This window comes from Vombatus ursinus, unplaced genomic scaffold (genome assembly GCF_900497805.2).
Source record: "Vombatus ursinus unplaced genomic scaffold, bare-nosed wombat genome assembly UNPS02014932.1, whole genome shotgun sequence".
Taxonomy (NCBI): Eukaryota; Metazoa; Chordata; class Mammalia; order Diprotodontia; family Vombatidae; genus Vombatus; species Vombatus ursinus.
In genome coordinates, this window is record NW_020954710.1 from 8,526,160 (window position 1) to 8,542,893 (window position 16,734).

At 37.8% G+C, this 16,734-nt stretch overlaps 1 protein-coding gene across 6 annotated transcripts in view; it reads left to right on the forward strand.

Annotated features, from left to right (window-relative positions):
- RERE (arginine-glutamic acid dipeptide repeats) overlaps positions 1-16,734 on the forward strand; it is a 591,972-nt gene that overhangs the window by 414,028 nt on the left and 161,210 nt on the right. For all 6 annotated transcript variants that reach the window (XM_027843796.1, XM_027843797.1, XM_027843799.1 and 3 more), the window contains one exon: positions 14,735-14,833. In XM_027843796.1, the coding sequence (XP_027699597.1) occupies positions 14,735-14,833 (99 nt within the window). The remainder of the gene's footprint in view (positions 1-14,734; positions 14,834-16,734) is intronic.

The window sequence follows — 16,734 nt, forward strand, 5'->3', positions numbered from 1 at the left end:
TTGGGTGTGTGTGTGTGTGTGTGTGTGTGTGTGTGTGTCTGTGTGTGTGTGTGTGTGTGTGTGTGTGTGTGTGTTTTTAATTTGAAAAGCTCCCAAGGGCTTTATACTGTCTTAAGTTACTGCATTTTAGTTATTCAGTTTATTTCTGCACATCCAGATACCTGTAGTATATTGTATGTATGCATACATGTTGAGGAGCGTGTAGTAATTTTTTTGCATCCCTAGTCAATAAAGCTTATATTTTAGCTTTTATTAGTGTTGAAGATTAAATCAAATGAGATCTCTTAGAGTTTAAGATATCATAAAGCTTTTGGGGTTAGGGGAAGAAGAGGTAGGAATCACCCATTCAGTTAAGAAGGATCATTTTCATTTTTGTTTTTTGTTTTCTTTAAAAAAAAAAAATCTGCAATTTGAAACCTTTAAAAACTGTCAGAAACTTCCTGTTTGCTCATTTTAAATGGACTAAACTAAACCATCCAGGACCTGGAATTGATATATAATGAGCACGACTGAACAGAGTCTGAATGAAACCTGTTCTTCTAAACAACGAGTTGTCATTTGGCTCTTTTTTTATTTGGTACTTGACCCAAGCATAGGATCATGATAAGCTTGACATTCCCTCCACGTCCCACCTGTGCTGCTTTCTTCCTACTGCTCATCCACTCAGAATGAACATCAGATTTGCCTAGTGGCTAAACACTCTTTTGTTTAAGCTTTCTTGAGTGTTTTTTTGTTTGTTTGTTTGTTTGGTTTTGTTTTTGCTGGAATGAGAGTGCTTTTTCAAAATTTGGATCCATGATATAAATGATTAATGGGAAGAATTGATATGCTATACAGTTTCTTATTTTGCAAATGCAATAAACTTTAGAGTAGTACCTCATATAAATGAATGTGACTTATTACTTGCTGGTATTTTCTTTATAATGATAAAAGGGCAATGTGCCTTCCAGTAGGATTTATTGTGGATTATCTCTGATACAAATGAAGGTAAGGGAAGATGCTTGGCAGTGTAGAATTTCTAGCATAACAACACCTTCAAGTGATTGTCTACTGTCAAAATTTCATATTTTAGTTTGTAACTTAGTTGTATTTTAATGCTACCTTTCTCATATTTTGAGGAACAATCGGAAAACTTTTGAGCCCTCTGAATTTGAAAACTGTTGGCCTCTTAATGCAGTAGTTCACTTTTTAAAAAAACTTGTCTTTAGAGGCATATCCACATGCTTCATTGGAAGATGATAGAGATCATGAAAGAACTGTTTATTAATGATAGCTTTGTACAGCAGATCCACTATGCCACTTGTTCCTCACAACTGGTCCTCTGTAAGACAGATAGTACAGGTATTTTTCTCCCATTTTCCAGACAAGTAAACTGAAGCACAGAGACCTGACAGATGACACATACTGCCAGTAAATGGCTAGGCTGAGATTTGAACCCAGGTCTTCTGCCAGTCCTCTTTCCTCTAGATCACAGATGGACTTTCCTGCTTCACTCCTTCCTTCTTTTTGGTGGAAGTTATACCTTTTGAAGTTTATTTAAATTTTGAAGGGGCTCTTATTAGCCGTTCTACAGCTTTGTCTCTAGTTTAACTTCAAGCCTTCTTTGCTCTTTTTAAATGAGAAGTAATTAAGTATCTAGTGAACAAGACCCATGAAATTCATTCCTGAGTTTATTTTGAATGGACTTCATCAGAAGATTATCCCATATTAGAGAGAACTGAAATAGTTTATTTTGATAAGTAATGTTTCCTATGAAATGTCCCTTCAATTGAGGAAATTAGGCCTTTAATACTAAAGAAAGCCTTTTCTTAACTATAGGTGTCAAGGGCAGCATTTAAGAAACCTAATTTGGAATTGTTTGGAGAACAGGTTTTAATCAATTATTCATTTAAAACGCGTATGTTGAGCACCTAGTATATGTAACGTACTGTGCGTTCCACTGAGAGGATCCAGAAATGATTAATTCACTGTCTTTGTTCTCAGGTAGCATACCTTTTGGTATTTATGTTAACATCTAACTGACTAAGCATCTTAAATCCCAAACTTTGAAACTGGTGCAGGGGAACAGCGTCTCGGTGCTCGCATACAGTACACACTGATTGACCCTAGCTCTGTGGCCATGGCATCACTATTTCTATAACTAACAGGGATAGTAATATTTACTCTTCCTTCCTTATAAAGCTAGCTGTCATTACTGTCTAACCAAAATGTTCACAGGTCTTCTGTTCCCACTGTCTTTTTCCATTTTGTTTTCTCCATAACCAGCCCTCCCTTGTGTCTAGGGCTAACCTGATCTGGGCAGTGCTCAGACCTCCCCCTCCTCCTTCTGTGTTATATAACATTTGGCTCAGCCTTTTTCCTTTCTCCAGCCACTCTCGCTGATCATAAGGTCGTCGCTTTAGAGCTGGATGGGTCAGAAGAGGTCAGGGTCTTAATTTTATGTGGGAGGAAGATGAGACCCAGGATCCCACCATAGCAGAGGCGCAGTTTGTCTTGAGATATCTATCTGGTCCAGCATTCTTTCCCTGGATCATGCTGGTTTTATTTAGGTGTCTGCTGTCTGACCCAAATACTTCTTCCCTGCCCACAGTTCCTCTTTGGCGAACTACTTTCCAATGTTGGGGGAATGGGGAGGGCACACATGGACCACAGAATAGGTGTCATTTACCTTATTGCCTTTTCTCCAGACTTCTGCTGTGCATGAGGAATTTGACTGTCATGGGTATCAGTTGTTCAATTGTTTTTCAGTCAGGTCTTATTCACAATTTGAGGTTTTCTTGGCAGAGATACCAGATACCAGAATGGTTTGCCATTTCCCTCTCTATCAGACACTAATGATTAAGAACTAATCTGGGGCTAAGGTATTCCACCTAAGAGAATTTTCAAAATAACTGAAGTTTACCTGTTTAAGTGCATTTTTTAAAAGTTGAAAGTGTTTTAAAGATACTTCTGCAAAACTGAACCTAATTTAACATTTGCTTAATAAATCAGGGATGAATGTTTATTATATTACGCTGTACCATGCTGATGCCATGAGGTACTTGTTGAGGTACATGAGGCTCTTTGTCCCTGCACTGACCGATCACTGGCTGTTGAGCTTTTATTTGCCCTTTTTTTGGTCTCCTTTGCTTTCGGGCAGTGTTTTTTCACTTATGCTCTTAGTGTTCCAGATAATTAATATTCCTTTCTTTCCTTTTAACTTGCAGTATTAGGTCCCTACCATATATCAGGCCCTGTGCTAAGATACATTGACAAATTGAAATAATCCCTGCCCTCAAGAATCTTTTATTCTTTTGGGGAGGGAAGACAACTTAAAGGTAGATCATGTATCCCATAAGATGGAGGACTAGACATTTTCTTCCAATTTTTTTTTTCTTTTTTCTTTTTCTTTTTTCTCTTTTAGGCAGTTGGGATTAAGTGACTTGCCCAGGGTCACACAGCTAGTAAGTGTCCAGTTTTTTTAAATTCCAGTCTTACTTAAGATAAGAATTATGCACAAGAGTGCCTGGACCTTTCTCTCCTGAAGTCCCAGGAGATAACAGCCTGATGAATTACCATCTCAGAAAACTAATCTCTAATGGGAAATTACTAAATACCCCACCCAGCAGCAACTCTCCTACTGTAACAGGGCACCATAACCTGATCTACATGCTGCTGCTCTAATAGCTGCTTAGCAATGTTCTCACTACTACTACAATGTGTACGAGAACATCATGCCCATATTCTACTTTTCTCTGGGGAGCGTGCGGTGTGCCGCCACTATACAGTGTGTGCTACTTTTTGGTGATATTAGTGAGACCAAGCAACCCTGGAGGATGTACCCATACTAATGTCATAGCTTTTTATAACACTGAAATACTAGTTTACTGGGTCCTCCATTGAGGATTTCTGTAGTGGTCAGAGAAGCCATGACTTAGAGGGCATTCTACATCAGTGATGGCAAACTCAGATAGAAAGGAGGGTCACTGATCTACATTAAGGATCCCCATGGGCTGCATGTTGACTAAGTTACCTTTTTTTCTTGTATTTTTATTCATTTTGTTAAATATTTCCCATTTGCATTTTATTCTGGTTCACACTATAGTAGGGAGTGGTCTGGGCCACACTCAGCTGTATTTGACACCTTTACTCTATATAATTCTATAGCAGTGGAAGGGGCTTGCTCTTTATTAATCATTGAAAAAACAAGTTTAAGTAAAAATTTTTAAGAAGATGGTTAAGCTTGAACTTCAGGGAGTTGTCTGTGTATTTGTATACTTGTTTGTCCCTCTCTTCCAGTTGGGTTGGGCACCTTGATACAATGAGTTAGTATCACCACCTTGAGGCGATTGAGAGGAGCACTGAACCATTGCCCTTGCTCTGGGGATCCAGCTTATTTTTGCTGGTACCCGTGAAAAAGACATGTACCGAGGAACTTGCTTACATTTGGGGTGTTTGGTTTGGATAAAAAAATTATGCCTCCAATTACCTTTTTGTTGTCCAGAGTAAATGAGAATATGTCTGAACAATCTTGTTTATCTCTGTGCCTGAGTAATGCCATGTATGTCAGTGCATGATAAATGTTGAATTAAGCCAGCCCACACTTTGAGATGATGATAATTCCACTGAAGATACCTTTCTTAAACAAATAATTATAGTTCATAAAGGTGATATAAGCAGAAACCTGATTTGTTAGCATCTTAATTGTTTTTTTGTTTTGTTTTTAATAATTTGGTCCAGTCCTTTAATTTGTTGGTTGCATTGATTATACTGATTGGACTTCTTGTTATCCTTAACTTTTCCTTTACTTAACTTTTAATGAGCCCTCCTTTCCTTTGTGCTATAGGATGGAGAGAAGCTTAGTTTGGCTGAATGATTACCAAGCATTTTCTGCCTAAGATTCACTTTTCATTTTGGTAACCAGGTTTTCTTTTCTTTGTTCTGGAGAACTAAGCTCTCATATTATACTTCATCCTCCAGCCTCTTAAATCATCATTTTAATAGAAGTAATCAATCAGCCTTCACTCTTTCTACTCTATAATCTAATCTTTAAAGTATATTCTGAGTAAAAATAGGATTGATTTTTCATTTCTGTGGTCTCCATAAAGACTAAAAATTAGTTCACTATATGAAATGTATATAGCATATACTCTGGTGAAAAGATGAAAACTGTGCACTTGTACAAAATTTTTGAAGCTATTAAGACTGAATGTCATGGGCTGAAAAGTGTGGTTCACTGATATAATTAATGATGTAAAAAGAAGTCCTTATTGAGTGTGCACCTTAATTAATTTCTAATTCCATGTTCAAAATGGAACAGGGGGATAGGTCCTAACAAAAAAAAGCAAACAGTACTTTGGCTTCCCAGAAATGGAAACATTGCAGGTAGACTTATTCTTCTGGCTCCTTGTTTGTTTGCAGGTTCCTCACTGATTTGTTCTTGTCCTTGGGGCTTAAATATTTTGGAGTTTTGAGAATACTTTTTTGCTTCTCAGTACGTTAGCTTGAATTTTTAAATTAATACCCAGAATATAGGAAATGGTTTTATTAATTTTCATGAATTGAAAGCGGAACAGTCGAGGCTTTTGCTGGGTGCTGTGCTGTGATATTCTGCCTGTTCTCTGTTTAGCATTGTCTCTTTTCTTCAGCAGATGGAAAAATGAAAAGAATGCAGCCCCAGTTTTTCTTTTAAAAAAATGTTAGTCACGGGGAGTGATATTTAGATGTCTTATGAACAGAACATTTGGATGTTGCCTAGCTTTTTATTTTCAAAATCTCTCAAAACTGCTGAGAAAGGAGGTTTCCAAACATCAGCACTGGCAAATTTGTCATTGCTCTGCTGTGGTATATTGGTGTCCTATATCTGCCAATCCATAGAAAATTTCAAAGGCAGTGCTGAACATCATGATCATTTCTAGCACTAAAGGAACCTAAAGGTGACTTTCTCTCATTGATCATTTCCATAGTAGGCCAAAGATATGTGTTTCTTTAATCTTGGATTGCTTAGACTACAAATTTTTTTTTCTCTTCCCCCAAGCACTGTATCGGTGGATTTAATAATCATACTAATAATAATTTAAGAAAATATCAAAGCATGTATGTTTCTGCTTTTTGTATTAGTTAACACTGGGTTAAATTACACATTTTTATTCTTGTCTTTATTTACAAAGAGGAATAGTTAACTATCTGTTTGATAGTGTGCTTTCTGATCCTCTCAAGACCATATCCTAAGAAGGCAGCTTCTATGGCTGGTATGTTCATCAGCCTGTTTTTGCATTTGAAATGCTGGCTGTTTCCCCACGTGATTATCTCCTCCTTTTGAGGCTCTTTTTGCCTTTAAGGAGAAGGACAATTTCTGCATATAAAGCCCAGTTGTTAAGTTTTCAGCTTTTGCCTTCCGAGAAGAGAGGAGCAGCCACTATTGCTTTGATAAAATGAGGATATGATTATAAATGGCTAAAAAATTCAGAGTTGTAGTTGGTCTCTATCTTTAACTGGATATCCTGGCATCTGCCGCTATATGCCAATTTGTCATTATTTTCCGGTGTGATTTGTCTCTTCTTTCTCTAAAAAGCCAAGTGGCCAGGTGAGACTGTCCAGCTAATACATGCTAAGGCCTGCTTCCCTTTGCTAATAAGATTATTCTGCATTTTCAGAACACAGTATTACATGGTAGCATGTCGTTTTGAGTGACAAATGTGGCACTGTTATATCAACTTTGGAAAATTCCACTATTTGGGAGATGTCACCCATACAGATTACCATCTGTCTTAACCTGCTAGTGGAATAGATTTTCTTGTTCATTTACTACAGACAAGCCAAGCATGAAAACCCAAGAAAACTCTTTAAATATATGCTAGAAATTACTTTGATGACAAACTCCTGTGGACAAGCCATTCTTACTGCTTAGACTTTACTGTGCATTTAATAGGGCAAGCTTCTCCCATGAAGGGTCTTTCTTCTTACAACTGTATCATCTATAATTGGCTTGCATATCTCTGATGCTAAATAAATAACAGCCCAGTGAGATAAATACTGTTCATTTTAAAAGAATGCCAGCCCCACTGTGCCCAGGAGCCAAAAGGCTTCTGGTAATGGCCTATGATGGCGTATTTGACCATTCCAACTTTACAGTACCGTGAAATTGTTTAGAAAGGATGAAGGCAAAGCATGTATTTATTTTAGAGAATTATTTTCCAGAGGGTACTATATAACAGCTTTGTCCAACAAGTGTGGGAATTGTCTTGCAGTCATTTCAAAAGTTAGTAGGATAGTTGAGTAATCAATACATTTTAATGCTGTCAGGGATTAATTCAACACTTTATCCTGAGAAAGTTAGATTGAATTGGGATAGGCAAATGATTTTGAGTTATCTTGCAAAGACCTGAATAGATAAGGATAACTTCCTGTAAGGTGTAGTCTGAATAGGTCAGATTTTGTTGAAAAGTAATCCAGTAAAGATAATCCATTGTGTGGCTGGAAGGCTCTGGGATGGTGGAAGGAGGGGACAACTTCAAATATTTCATTGCCTATTAGCATAACCTTTTTTTGGGGGGAGGGGGGATTATGTAGAGAAAATAAAGTCCATATTGAAGTAAAATACTATTTTCTACCCCTGCCCACTTTCTCTCCAGTGTCTCTACTGGACTTCTTGGACCCTACTGTAAGTCATGACTTTTAAACCAGAAGTAAATCAATTTCACATTTCTCGCAACAAAGCTGACATCCTATTTCAAGTTGATGCATTGAAAATATAAGATTCTTATATTGGCTTCTGCTTTCAAGTTAGCATTGTGAGAACTGTGAGACCACATAGCAGAAGCAAAAGGGGAAAAAATCAAATTATTTTGTTCTAGTTACTAAAATGTAAGCAGTAAGAATGTACTAGACAGGAAATTAATATTATCTATTATTGAGACTAGCAATAGTATTTGATTTTTATTTAAGTTTTAAGCTAAAGTGAAGAAAATACTTGGGTTATGTTCCCAATCAGCAAATTACAAGTCTGTACTTGCCAACCAGTTGTTCTAGTATTGGGAAACCAGGTCACGAAGGATCTGAATAACAGTAAAAGACCTCGATTTGGGATTAGATTAAGAAACACTAGTTTCAATGCCAGAAATTATACTGGAGGAATGATGTTAGGACAGATATCTCCTTGGGAAGATGCATCACAAGATACCCAATATGAAGACGGAGGAAAGTCAGCATGCCAAAGTAGGGGGTAATGCAATAGAGTATTTCCTAAATGGGTCTTAATTTTCTTTCTTTTTTGGGGGGTTAATTTTCTTTACTGAAGGATTCTCTCTCCTCCCTGCCCCCCTCCAGGTAACATAATTTTGCAAATAGATTTATATTTTACATGTTTCCTACTTCTCCCTTAAAGGTTTCTCTTCCCCAACCAAAACATTCATCTTGCCTTATTTTGTGCCAGTTGCCATCCTATGCACCAATAATAATTATCTACCTTTGTCAAGAGCTTGAGGTTGTTTATACATAATCTAACAAATGAAATGAAGATAGCACACTACATTATAACGACTTTTAATGAGGACAATGCTGTAATTAAGTGCCATTTTTCATGTAGCATTTGCATCATTTTGGTTCAAAATTATTTAGGCCAGATCTTTGTCCTCCAGGGACTTCTAATCTAAGCCAGACAATTAGGATGCCAACAAGTTCTGTCTTTTCTGGAGGACTTAACTAGGAGCTGGAGTTGGAAGGACATTTCAGAAAGGCAGAATTCAATTTCAGCTCCATTAAAGGAACACTTTCTTGTCTTTTGAACATCTTACAATAGATCAGTTTGCTTTTGTGAAATAGTGAGGGCTCCCTCCCCCCAATAAAAACATTCGAGCAGTACCAGGATGTGACTAGAAAAGAGATGTTTGCATTAGGTGGAGAACTTGATTAGGTGACCTAACATTTCATTATTTCTAGAATTCTATGCTTCTAAGAAAGCAGGGTTTTGAGTACAAATGACTGTGTGTGGGTAAACTGGATTTTACCTTAAATAGTGAATGAATGAATGAAGCATTTATTAAAATTTTTGAAGTAAGATTAGATTCATTAACCAGTTCTGAAAAGCTGCCTCATCATATTGGATTGCATTTTGGGAATGTTGCAAGAGCTCTTTTATACTCAGTAAAATGGAAAACTGAATGAAAGTATGTTTTCTATGCAAGTATTGCCAATGCTTCCCATTACTTCTTTGTACTTGTTTCCCTGTACCACCATTTAGAGTCAATGTCCTTTACTCTCATTGTTAGAGAAAGAAAACCTGTTTAGTTGGTCTGGAAGAAGGTACCGCTAGATGGTACTGGATAGTACAGAGAATTAATAATAGGTTTTTTAGGGTCGTTGAAATCTATCTGCAGCTCAACAAAGTGATAGTCTGTGTTCAGTGACTATTGAATACCTTCCAAAAAATTAACTAAGTGATTTGCTTCTCTTTGTCTACATGTCTCAAGGGTTGCCGTTCTAGGGGCTTATTTTTGATGTTGAAATATTCACTCAGAGAAATGTCTCAACAATCTTCCACTCTCTGGTGCTTAAATATTTAATCTTAGGAAACTTTATTTTTTTTTAAATAGTACTAGTGAGCCAGCACTTCTTCCTCCACCAGCCTTTTTTGGTTTTGTTTTTAAATATAAGATTTTTTTTGATGCCTTTTGTTTTTGTATCACCATCATTTCTGGGATGTGCATGGCTCCTTCTTCTCTATCCGCTGCCCCTGAATTAAACTCTCCCTGATAGTCAAGATGAAGGGATGAATGAACATAGGTTGTTACTGACTGAAATAAGGATTGTGTTGAATGTTTTTTGAGGATTGACATATTAAGGAAAAGAAGAGGGCTTCTTCCTCCTAAGATATAGTGACAAGTACAGCTTAAGTAGGGAGAGCTTGGGGGAGACTGCATCTTTCTCTGGCTCTGCTTCCCTTGTTCTTTGCCACAAAAATTCAGATGGATTTTTGGCAGTTCTTTCCCATGTGTAGGGAACAAATTTTGAATTGAGGAAGGACTCTGAAACCAAAAAATGTTCTTAATGGGCTCCAGTTATTTAATATTGTGCAGTCTACCTCAGATAGACTTTTCTACAGCCATCCTAATGACTATAATTGCCAAAGGATGCCTTGCTGGAGTCGAAGCTGCCAGATGCAATGCCATTTTGATCTAAAAAGGTCACAGTCAAAGGGACATTTAAATTAAGTTATAAATTACAATTGAAGAACAATATTTTGATGTGCGAGACCAGAAATGTCAGACCAGGGAGATGTAATTCATGGGTTCATTATAGAACAGAGGTGCCTGACAGCTGAGCCATGCCAAAAGGAAAATTTATTTGCAACATCACGCAGTCAGAAAATGGCAGCTCAGATGAGAAGCCAGAGCAGGAACTTGAAACCTGGTGGTAATATGCAGAGTTTATGCTAATCAGATTTTCCAAAGATTCAGAGACGTTTAATGACTGTTGTAATACAAATGAGGTGTTTGGACATGTTCTCATTCTGATTTTTATTTAAATTAAAACCTGGTGCTAGCTATGTAAAAATAACACATTTTTAAAAGCAGGAGTTAAGGCTTATTCTATATCTATATGTGTGAGTATAGGTCTGTAATCTTGAAGAATGATTTCAGCTGCATGGTTAACAATTAACACAATGACTCCTTCTATGACAGCTCTGAAGAAGGGCAGTAATTTAATGTTTATAGCAATACTGTGAAAAGTTCAATCATGAGTTAATTAAACTGTAGGCAGTCATCATTAGGTATTATTTATTCTTTTGAGTAGCTTGCCAATAAACGACATATATATTAAATTACTGAGAGTAATAAGCAGGGGAATGATCTGTCAGGCAGAGTGAGAGAAACAGATTTAACACCAGCAATTATGAAGAAATGTTTTTTCTTCTTGTAGTGTGATCTTTCCCATGTGCTAATCATGGACAGGTTAGAACAGTGGTATCAGACTTAGAAATGAGGACCACTAAACCATACATAAGCATCCCTGCAGGCTGCATATTGACTTTAGTAAACTTTATGTTAACATCTGTTTTATTGAAGTTTTATTTATTTTGTTAAATATTCCCCAATTACACATTAATCTGGTTGTAGCTGTACTCAGAAGTGTTTTAGGCCTTGATACCTAGGTTAGACAGTTCGTACAAGTAAGTATATGTGAATCATCACTCTCTTACCTCATCTTAGTCAATTCTCACTGTTGTTAGAGTATTCTGAGGTGACAACCCTTTATCTGAATTAAGAGTTTTATGGTAATAAATGGTTCTTTACATTCTTAAGGTATTTTTAATTTTCCAGAGTGTTTTTGCTATCTAATTTTAATTTCACACAATTTCACGTAATAAAGCTAAGAATTATATCCATTTGATAAATGAAGAAATTAGGCCCAAAGGTTGTTTTAATGGATTGTTGAACCCATACAAATAGATAACAGCAGACTGGAGAATAAGACCTATGCCTTTTGATTACCATTCTTTTGTAGGGTCCCCCCCCCCCACTTTAAATTAGATAATGTCAATTTTTCTGACTTCTGAGCAGATAAAATTCTCAGGTCTCCCAGTTAAATGTAGTTTACTCTGGATGATTCACTCATGTAAGGAGAGAGAGGAAAAAAATGCCTAATAATGCTTTAAGTTAGCAGATAGAGATTCTTTCCCTTTGTGATTAAGAGGTTGGTTTTGTTTTTGGTTTTGGTTTTTTTTTTGGCATGAACAGTAGTACTAAATATCAGTAAACATCTAATAATTCTTAATGAGAAACATGTCATTTTTCTGGCCCACCAGAAGTGCCTGTAAAGAACTAGCAGCTTTAAGGGGGCTGGGCACCCGCAGACTCTGACCCCACCCAGGCCCAACATTCGCCTGTTCCCACTGACTGAAGTCATGACTGCCAGTGCATTAGTGAGCAAGCAGGAACTAGAACAGAATCAACAGGAAGACATTTGCTCAGGCCTAAAGGACAAAACCAAAAAGGGAGAAGAGAGCTTGTCTTTTAGGAATGTGTTGCTCACTTGGAAATCAGAAGTCTGACCTGTATCCACCAGTATAGAAGTATAGTCACAAAACTGATGAAGGTGGGGACAACAGAAGTAAATGGATAAGCAGATATCCTCTTCAACACTATAAACTTTACCTGTGGTGATGCATTTAAAAGCAATAGTTTCTACTGGGTGATGTGATATAGGCAATGTATTTTCTTGATTTACAGCCAGGCAAGGGAGGATTGATGGTGCCAGACCTTAATATATCTCTTACCAGCTGCTTCCAGAGATTGGAGGCTGATGGAGTAGAGAGATACGTGGCTTAGGCCTTCCTTTTTGTAAAGTTGCTTTTTCAGTCTCATTTCCAAATAGGAGTAGTCTGTATGCCCTACTTTTAGGACATATTTAGTCTCATTTTTCTGAGCTCAGTTTGATTGTGAAGAGAAAACATTAATTATCTTTTCCCATAGTTTCTTTTCCATATCTGGGAAGTGAAACCTAGAAAATTGATGGAGAAAATGAACCTAGAAGAGTACCAGACTCTTTACTATGGTCTGGGGTTACAAAGACAGAAACATGGACCAGCCCTCAAAGAGCTACAAGAGAGGCAGCTAGTAAAAAAATATGAAGTTGACAGATACAGTGTTATATCAGAAACAGCAAGAAGGTTAGCGTTACTGGGTCACAGAGTACCTTTTAGAGTGATGAAGTAGGAGGAAAGTTAGCAAGAGGCTAGATTGGGAAGGGCTTCAGATGCCCAGTAGGGAATTTCGTATTTGACCTTGCACATAATATGGAGCCATTAGAAACTCTGTGTGTGTGTGTGTGTGTGTGTGTGTGTGTGTGTGTGTGTGTGTGTGTGTGTGTGTGTGTAGGGCATAGAGCAGTGACAAGGACAGACTTACACTTTGGTAAATCACTTGGGCTGCTGAGTAAAGGATGGGTTGGGGTAGGGGGCGCAAGAACAAAACTTGACAATAGACTGGATATATGGAATGAATTGAAGAGTTGTTGAGGGTGAAATGCTAGGGGGTGAGCCTGGGTGATGGAGGCAATGGTGCTGCCTTTAACAAGAATAGGGAAGTTGGGAAGAGGGGAGAGTTTCAGAGGGAAAAGGTAATGAGTTTGTTTTGAACATAGTGAGTTTTAAATTCCTTTCATCTAGCTCAAGATGTCCAAGAAGAAGTTGGTCATACATGACTACAGTCAGGATAGTGAGGTTAGGGCTGAATATATTCATGTGGGAGTTTTTTGCCTGTAGATGATCATTGAACCCATGTAAGTTGATGAGATCAAGCAAGATAGTGTAGAGGAAGAAGACAAACAGGCCCAGGACAGAATCTTGGAGGATAACTGCAGTATGAACTGGAGGAAGATCTAGCAAAGGAGACTTGAGGAGTGTTTACATAAGTAGAAGAAGAAACAGGAGAAGGCAGTGCCACTAAACCTGAAGAGAGTGTTTGGAAGTACCAGAATACCGAAAAACTGTCAGAAGCTACAGAAAGGTCAAGACGGATGAAGACTGAGAAAAGGCCAATGTATTTGGCAGTTAAGAAATCATTGGTGACTTTGGAGAGAGCAGTTTCAGTTCAATGATGAGGTCAAGAAACTGGATTTTGAAGTGTTTAAATCAATGAGAAGGGAGGAAAGGTAGGAAGCAAAGTGTAAACACTTTTCTCAAGGAATTTAACTTAAAAAGGGAATTGAGAGATAGAAGATGATTGCTAGCAGATAATGTAATAGAGGGTTTTTTGTTTTGTTTTTTAAACAATGAAGAAAATGTGAGCATGTTTGTAGGCAGCAAGGAAGGAGCCAATAGATAAGCATACATTAAAGATTCGACAGTGAGGAGGGATGGTAGAAGGGTGGAGAGGAGTGGAGAGAAGAGGGCATATGTTGTGAAGGTAGAAAGAGCAAGTTTGGGAAATGATTTTGACATGTGTAGAGAAAATGAACAGTTAAAGATGATCGCAAAGTTGAGGGCCCTGTTAACTGGGAAGAAGAGAGTGTTCCAATAATAGAGAAGGTTGGAAGAACTTAATGTTGCTATAAAAATATATACCCTAACACTCTCAACTTGAGCTTCACAAAGCGTTGTGAGTAGTCAAAACAACAAACGTCTTGTCTTTTGCCTTCTCCATATTTGAAATCTTTCCGGCATGGCTTGATGTGGCCACATCTTCCATCACCTTGGCATAGTCTCCGTGACAGAATGAAGTCTTGAAGGAGAAAGCATGTGATGTTCTGATTTAAAAGGGCCCATGATATAATGGACAGGCTGCATGTGGTATTTTGCGTTAAAATGTGTGGGTTCCCATCCTAGCTCTGTTACCAGCTCTGCCACCTGTGTGACCTTGGGCAGGTCACATTTCCTTTCTGGGCCTCCGTTTCCTCATCTGTAATGGAAGTAGCATATTCTTCTAAAGATCCTTTTATCTGCAAACCTAGTATCTTATAAAATTGTACATTTTATTTTGACTTTAGGGTACTTTGGAGTGTGAGAAGAATATAAGTCCCCTGATTCTTAACCATTTCCCTTACCCTTCTGCTTCACCAAGGAAAGGTACAGTTTATGCAGATAAAAGTGGTGAGAGCAAATTGAAATGTGAAATTTATAAAGATGAACCTCCACTGTTGTCCATTAATTTATTCTATTTGATGTACAAATGCAGGCAGCATCTCCTTATTGATTTGTCTGTAGTTTGTTAGTTTACATATATTTTGCTGACTGAAACTTTTGTTACTCTTTTAGCTACACGAAAGCAACTACGATGCTGGAAAAGCCCTCCAGCGCCTGGTCAAAAAGCCTGTGCCCAAACTGATTGAGAAGTGTTGGACTGAAGATGAGGTGGTAAGTAATGTGAAGACTCACCAGAAACTTCAGGGCAGGTGGATTTGTTCTGAGAAGTTTGGATTCAGTCAAAGGGCCTCACTTGAGGACCTAGAGGGCCACATGTGGCCTCCAGGCTGCAGGTTCCTCAGCCCTGCTCCAGAGGATTGATACCTCTTCTCATTTAAGGGTGTGCCTCCTTCTGAGTAGCTACCTTGCTAGCTAACTCAGTGTTTGGGACCCTGTCTCCACATCCAAATTATGGAATTAGGTGATATCCATTATCTTCTGACTTAAAAGGAGTAAAATATTAAAAACAGGGAATATAAAATTTGAATATAGTAAAAAAAATATTCATTACATATGTTAGAGTTATAGTAGAGACTAAGAAGAAGAAATGATTTGTGAGCAGAGAGGAGACAGAGCTGCACAGAGATATACAGTCACACATGGACATATGGTTGCACAGGCAAAGATTAGAAAAAGTAAGACTTCATCAGCTATTGCAGGCCTGTACAACTTGTGGCCAGTGGGCCGCTTACCTGCTTGCAGTATGCTAAAGGATTTCCTCCACATTCAATGGATGTTTTCCTCTGCACTTTTTACAGGTGGTGAGAAATCCTTTGGTGTGCTGTAAGCGACCTGTAGGCTGCAAGTTGTGCAGACCTGAGCTATTGTGATGTTAGGGTGTTACTGTTAAAGAGTTCTGGATGTGTTGTGTTTTTGCAGTTATAAACGTAGGGACATCACTTATTGGTCCTTGTCCTCTCTAGGCTGAGTCAAACACTCATCTTCTAGAGCATGCTGAGAAACACAATTCAGTATTTCACTGTGTATTTTACCAGTCCCAGAACTGAACATATTTTAATTAGTATAGTGATTGAACAAATTTGAAAGAAGCATTGTGCCTTTGGCATTGGGAGTCTTTAAAATTTAGGTAGCCAATTCAATATGAATTCCTGGTTTGTCAGACTTCTGATGAAATTAGTAGTTTAAAAAAAATAGCCAATTCCCAAATCTTTGATTAATTAAAATATGAAAAGTTTCTTTTTGCATCACCTAAAAATTATTCATACCACAGTTCAGGTTAAAAACACTGAAGCTCTTTTTGTTGTTATTGTCGTATTTATGTGAGTCCTCATTCTTCATATTTTTGATTGAAGTAAATAAGAGTTTAAGTAGATCCTTTTGGGTTTAACCAGGTTATTCTTTTTTAAATAAGGGGTGTCTGAAGAAGCTGTTGTGAAATAAAAGAGAATCTTTGACTTTTAACAGGACAGTAGGAGGAAAGTCAAGAGTTCTGAATATAGAAATCCTTGTAGAGATCCCCAGGGTTATTACTCAAGACAATCTTCTTAAGCTCCTCCTGCCCTGAAACATAAAAGACATACTAGTTCCTTATTTGGCCTCTTTGTACAATTGCAAATGCCTCTTACCTCAGGCCCTACTCTTCTACCTTGATGTTGCCTTCCAGCTTTATCCTCCTCCCTCAGATACATAAATACCCTTTTTGCTCTAAAACATCTGGTATATGTAACACTCAGCTCTTGCCTCTGTGGTGGCAGCATGTTGACAGCACCACCATTGCAGTCAGAATTAAATGATGACAAGTGGAGCCTTACAAAACACACTCACAAGGTTACTTGAAAAATAAAACATTATTCCAAAAAATGAACACCATGAGTACGGAATGATGATCATTAACTCCATAAATCATTGTCACTTTGGTCTCATTTTATCACATTAGCTTCTTGTTCTATTCCAGCCAACTTTTGAAAAATGTTTTGGCAGTCATCTAACCATTAATGAGCCAGAGACCAAACTATTCTCAGGTGTGTGTGTGGGGGTGTGTGTGTGTGTGGGGGGGTGGGGGTGTGTGTGTGTGTGTGAGAGAGAGAGAGAGAGAGAGAGAGAGAGAGAGA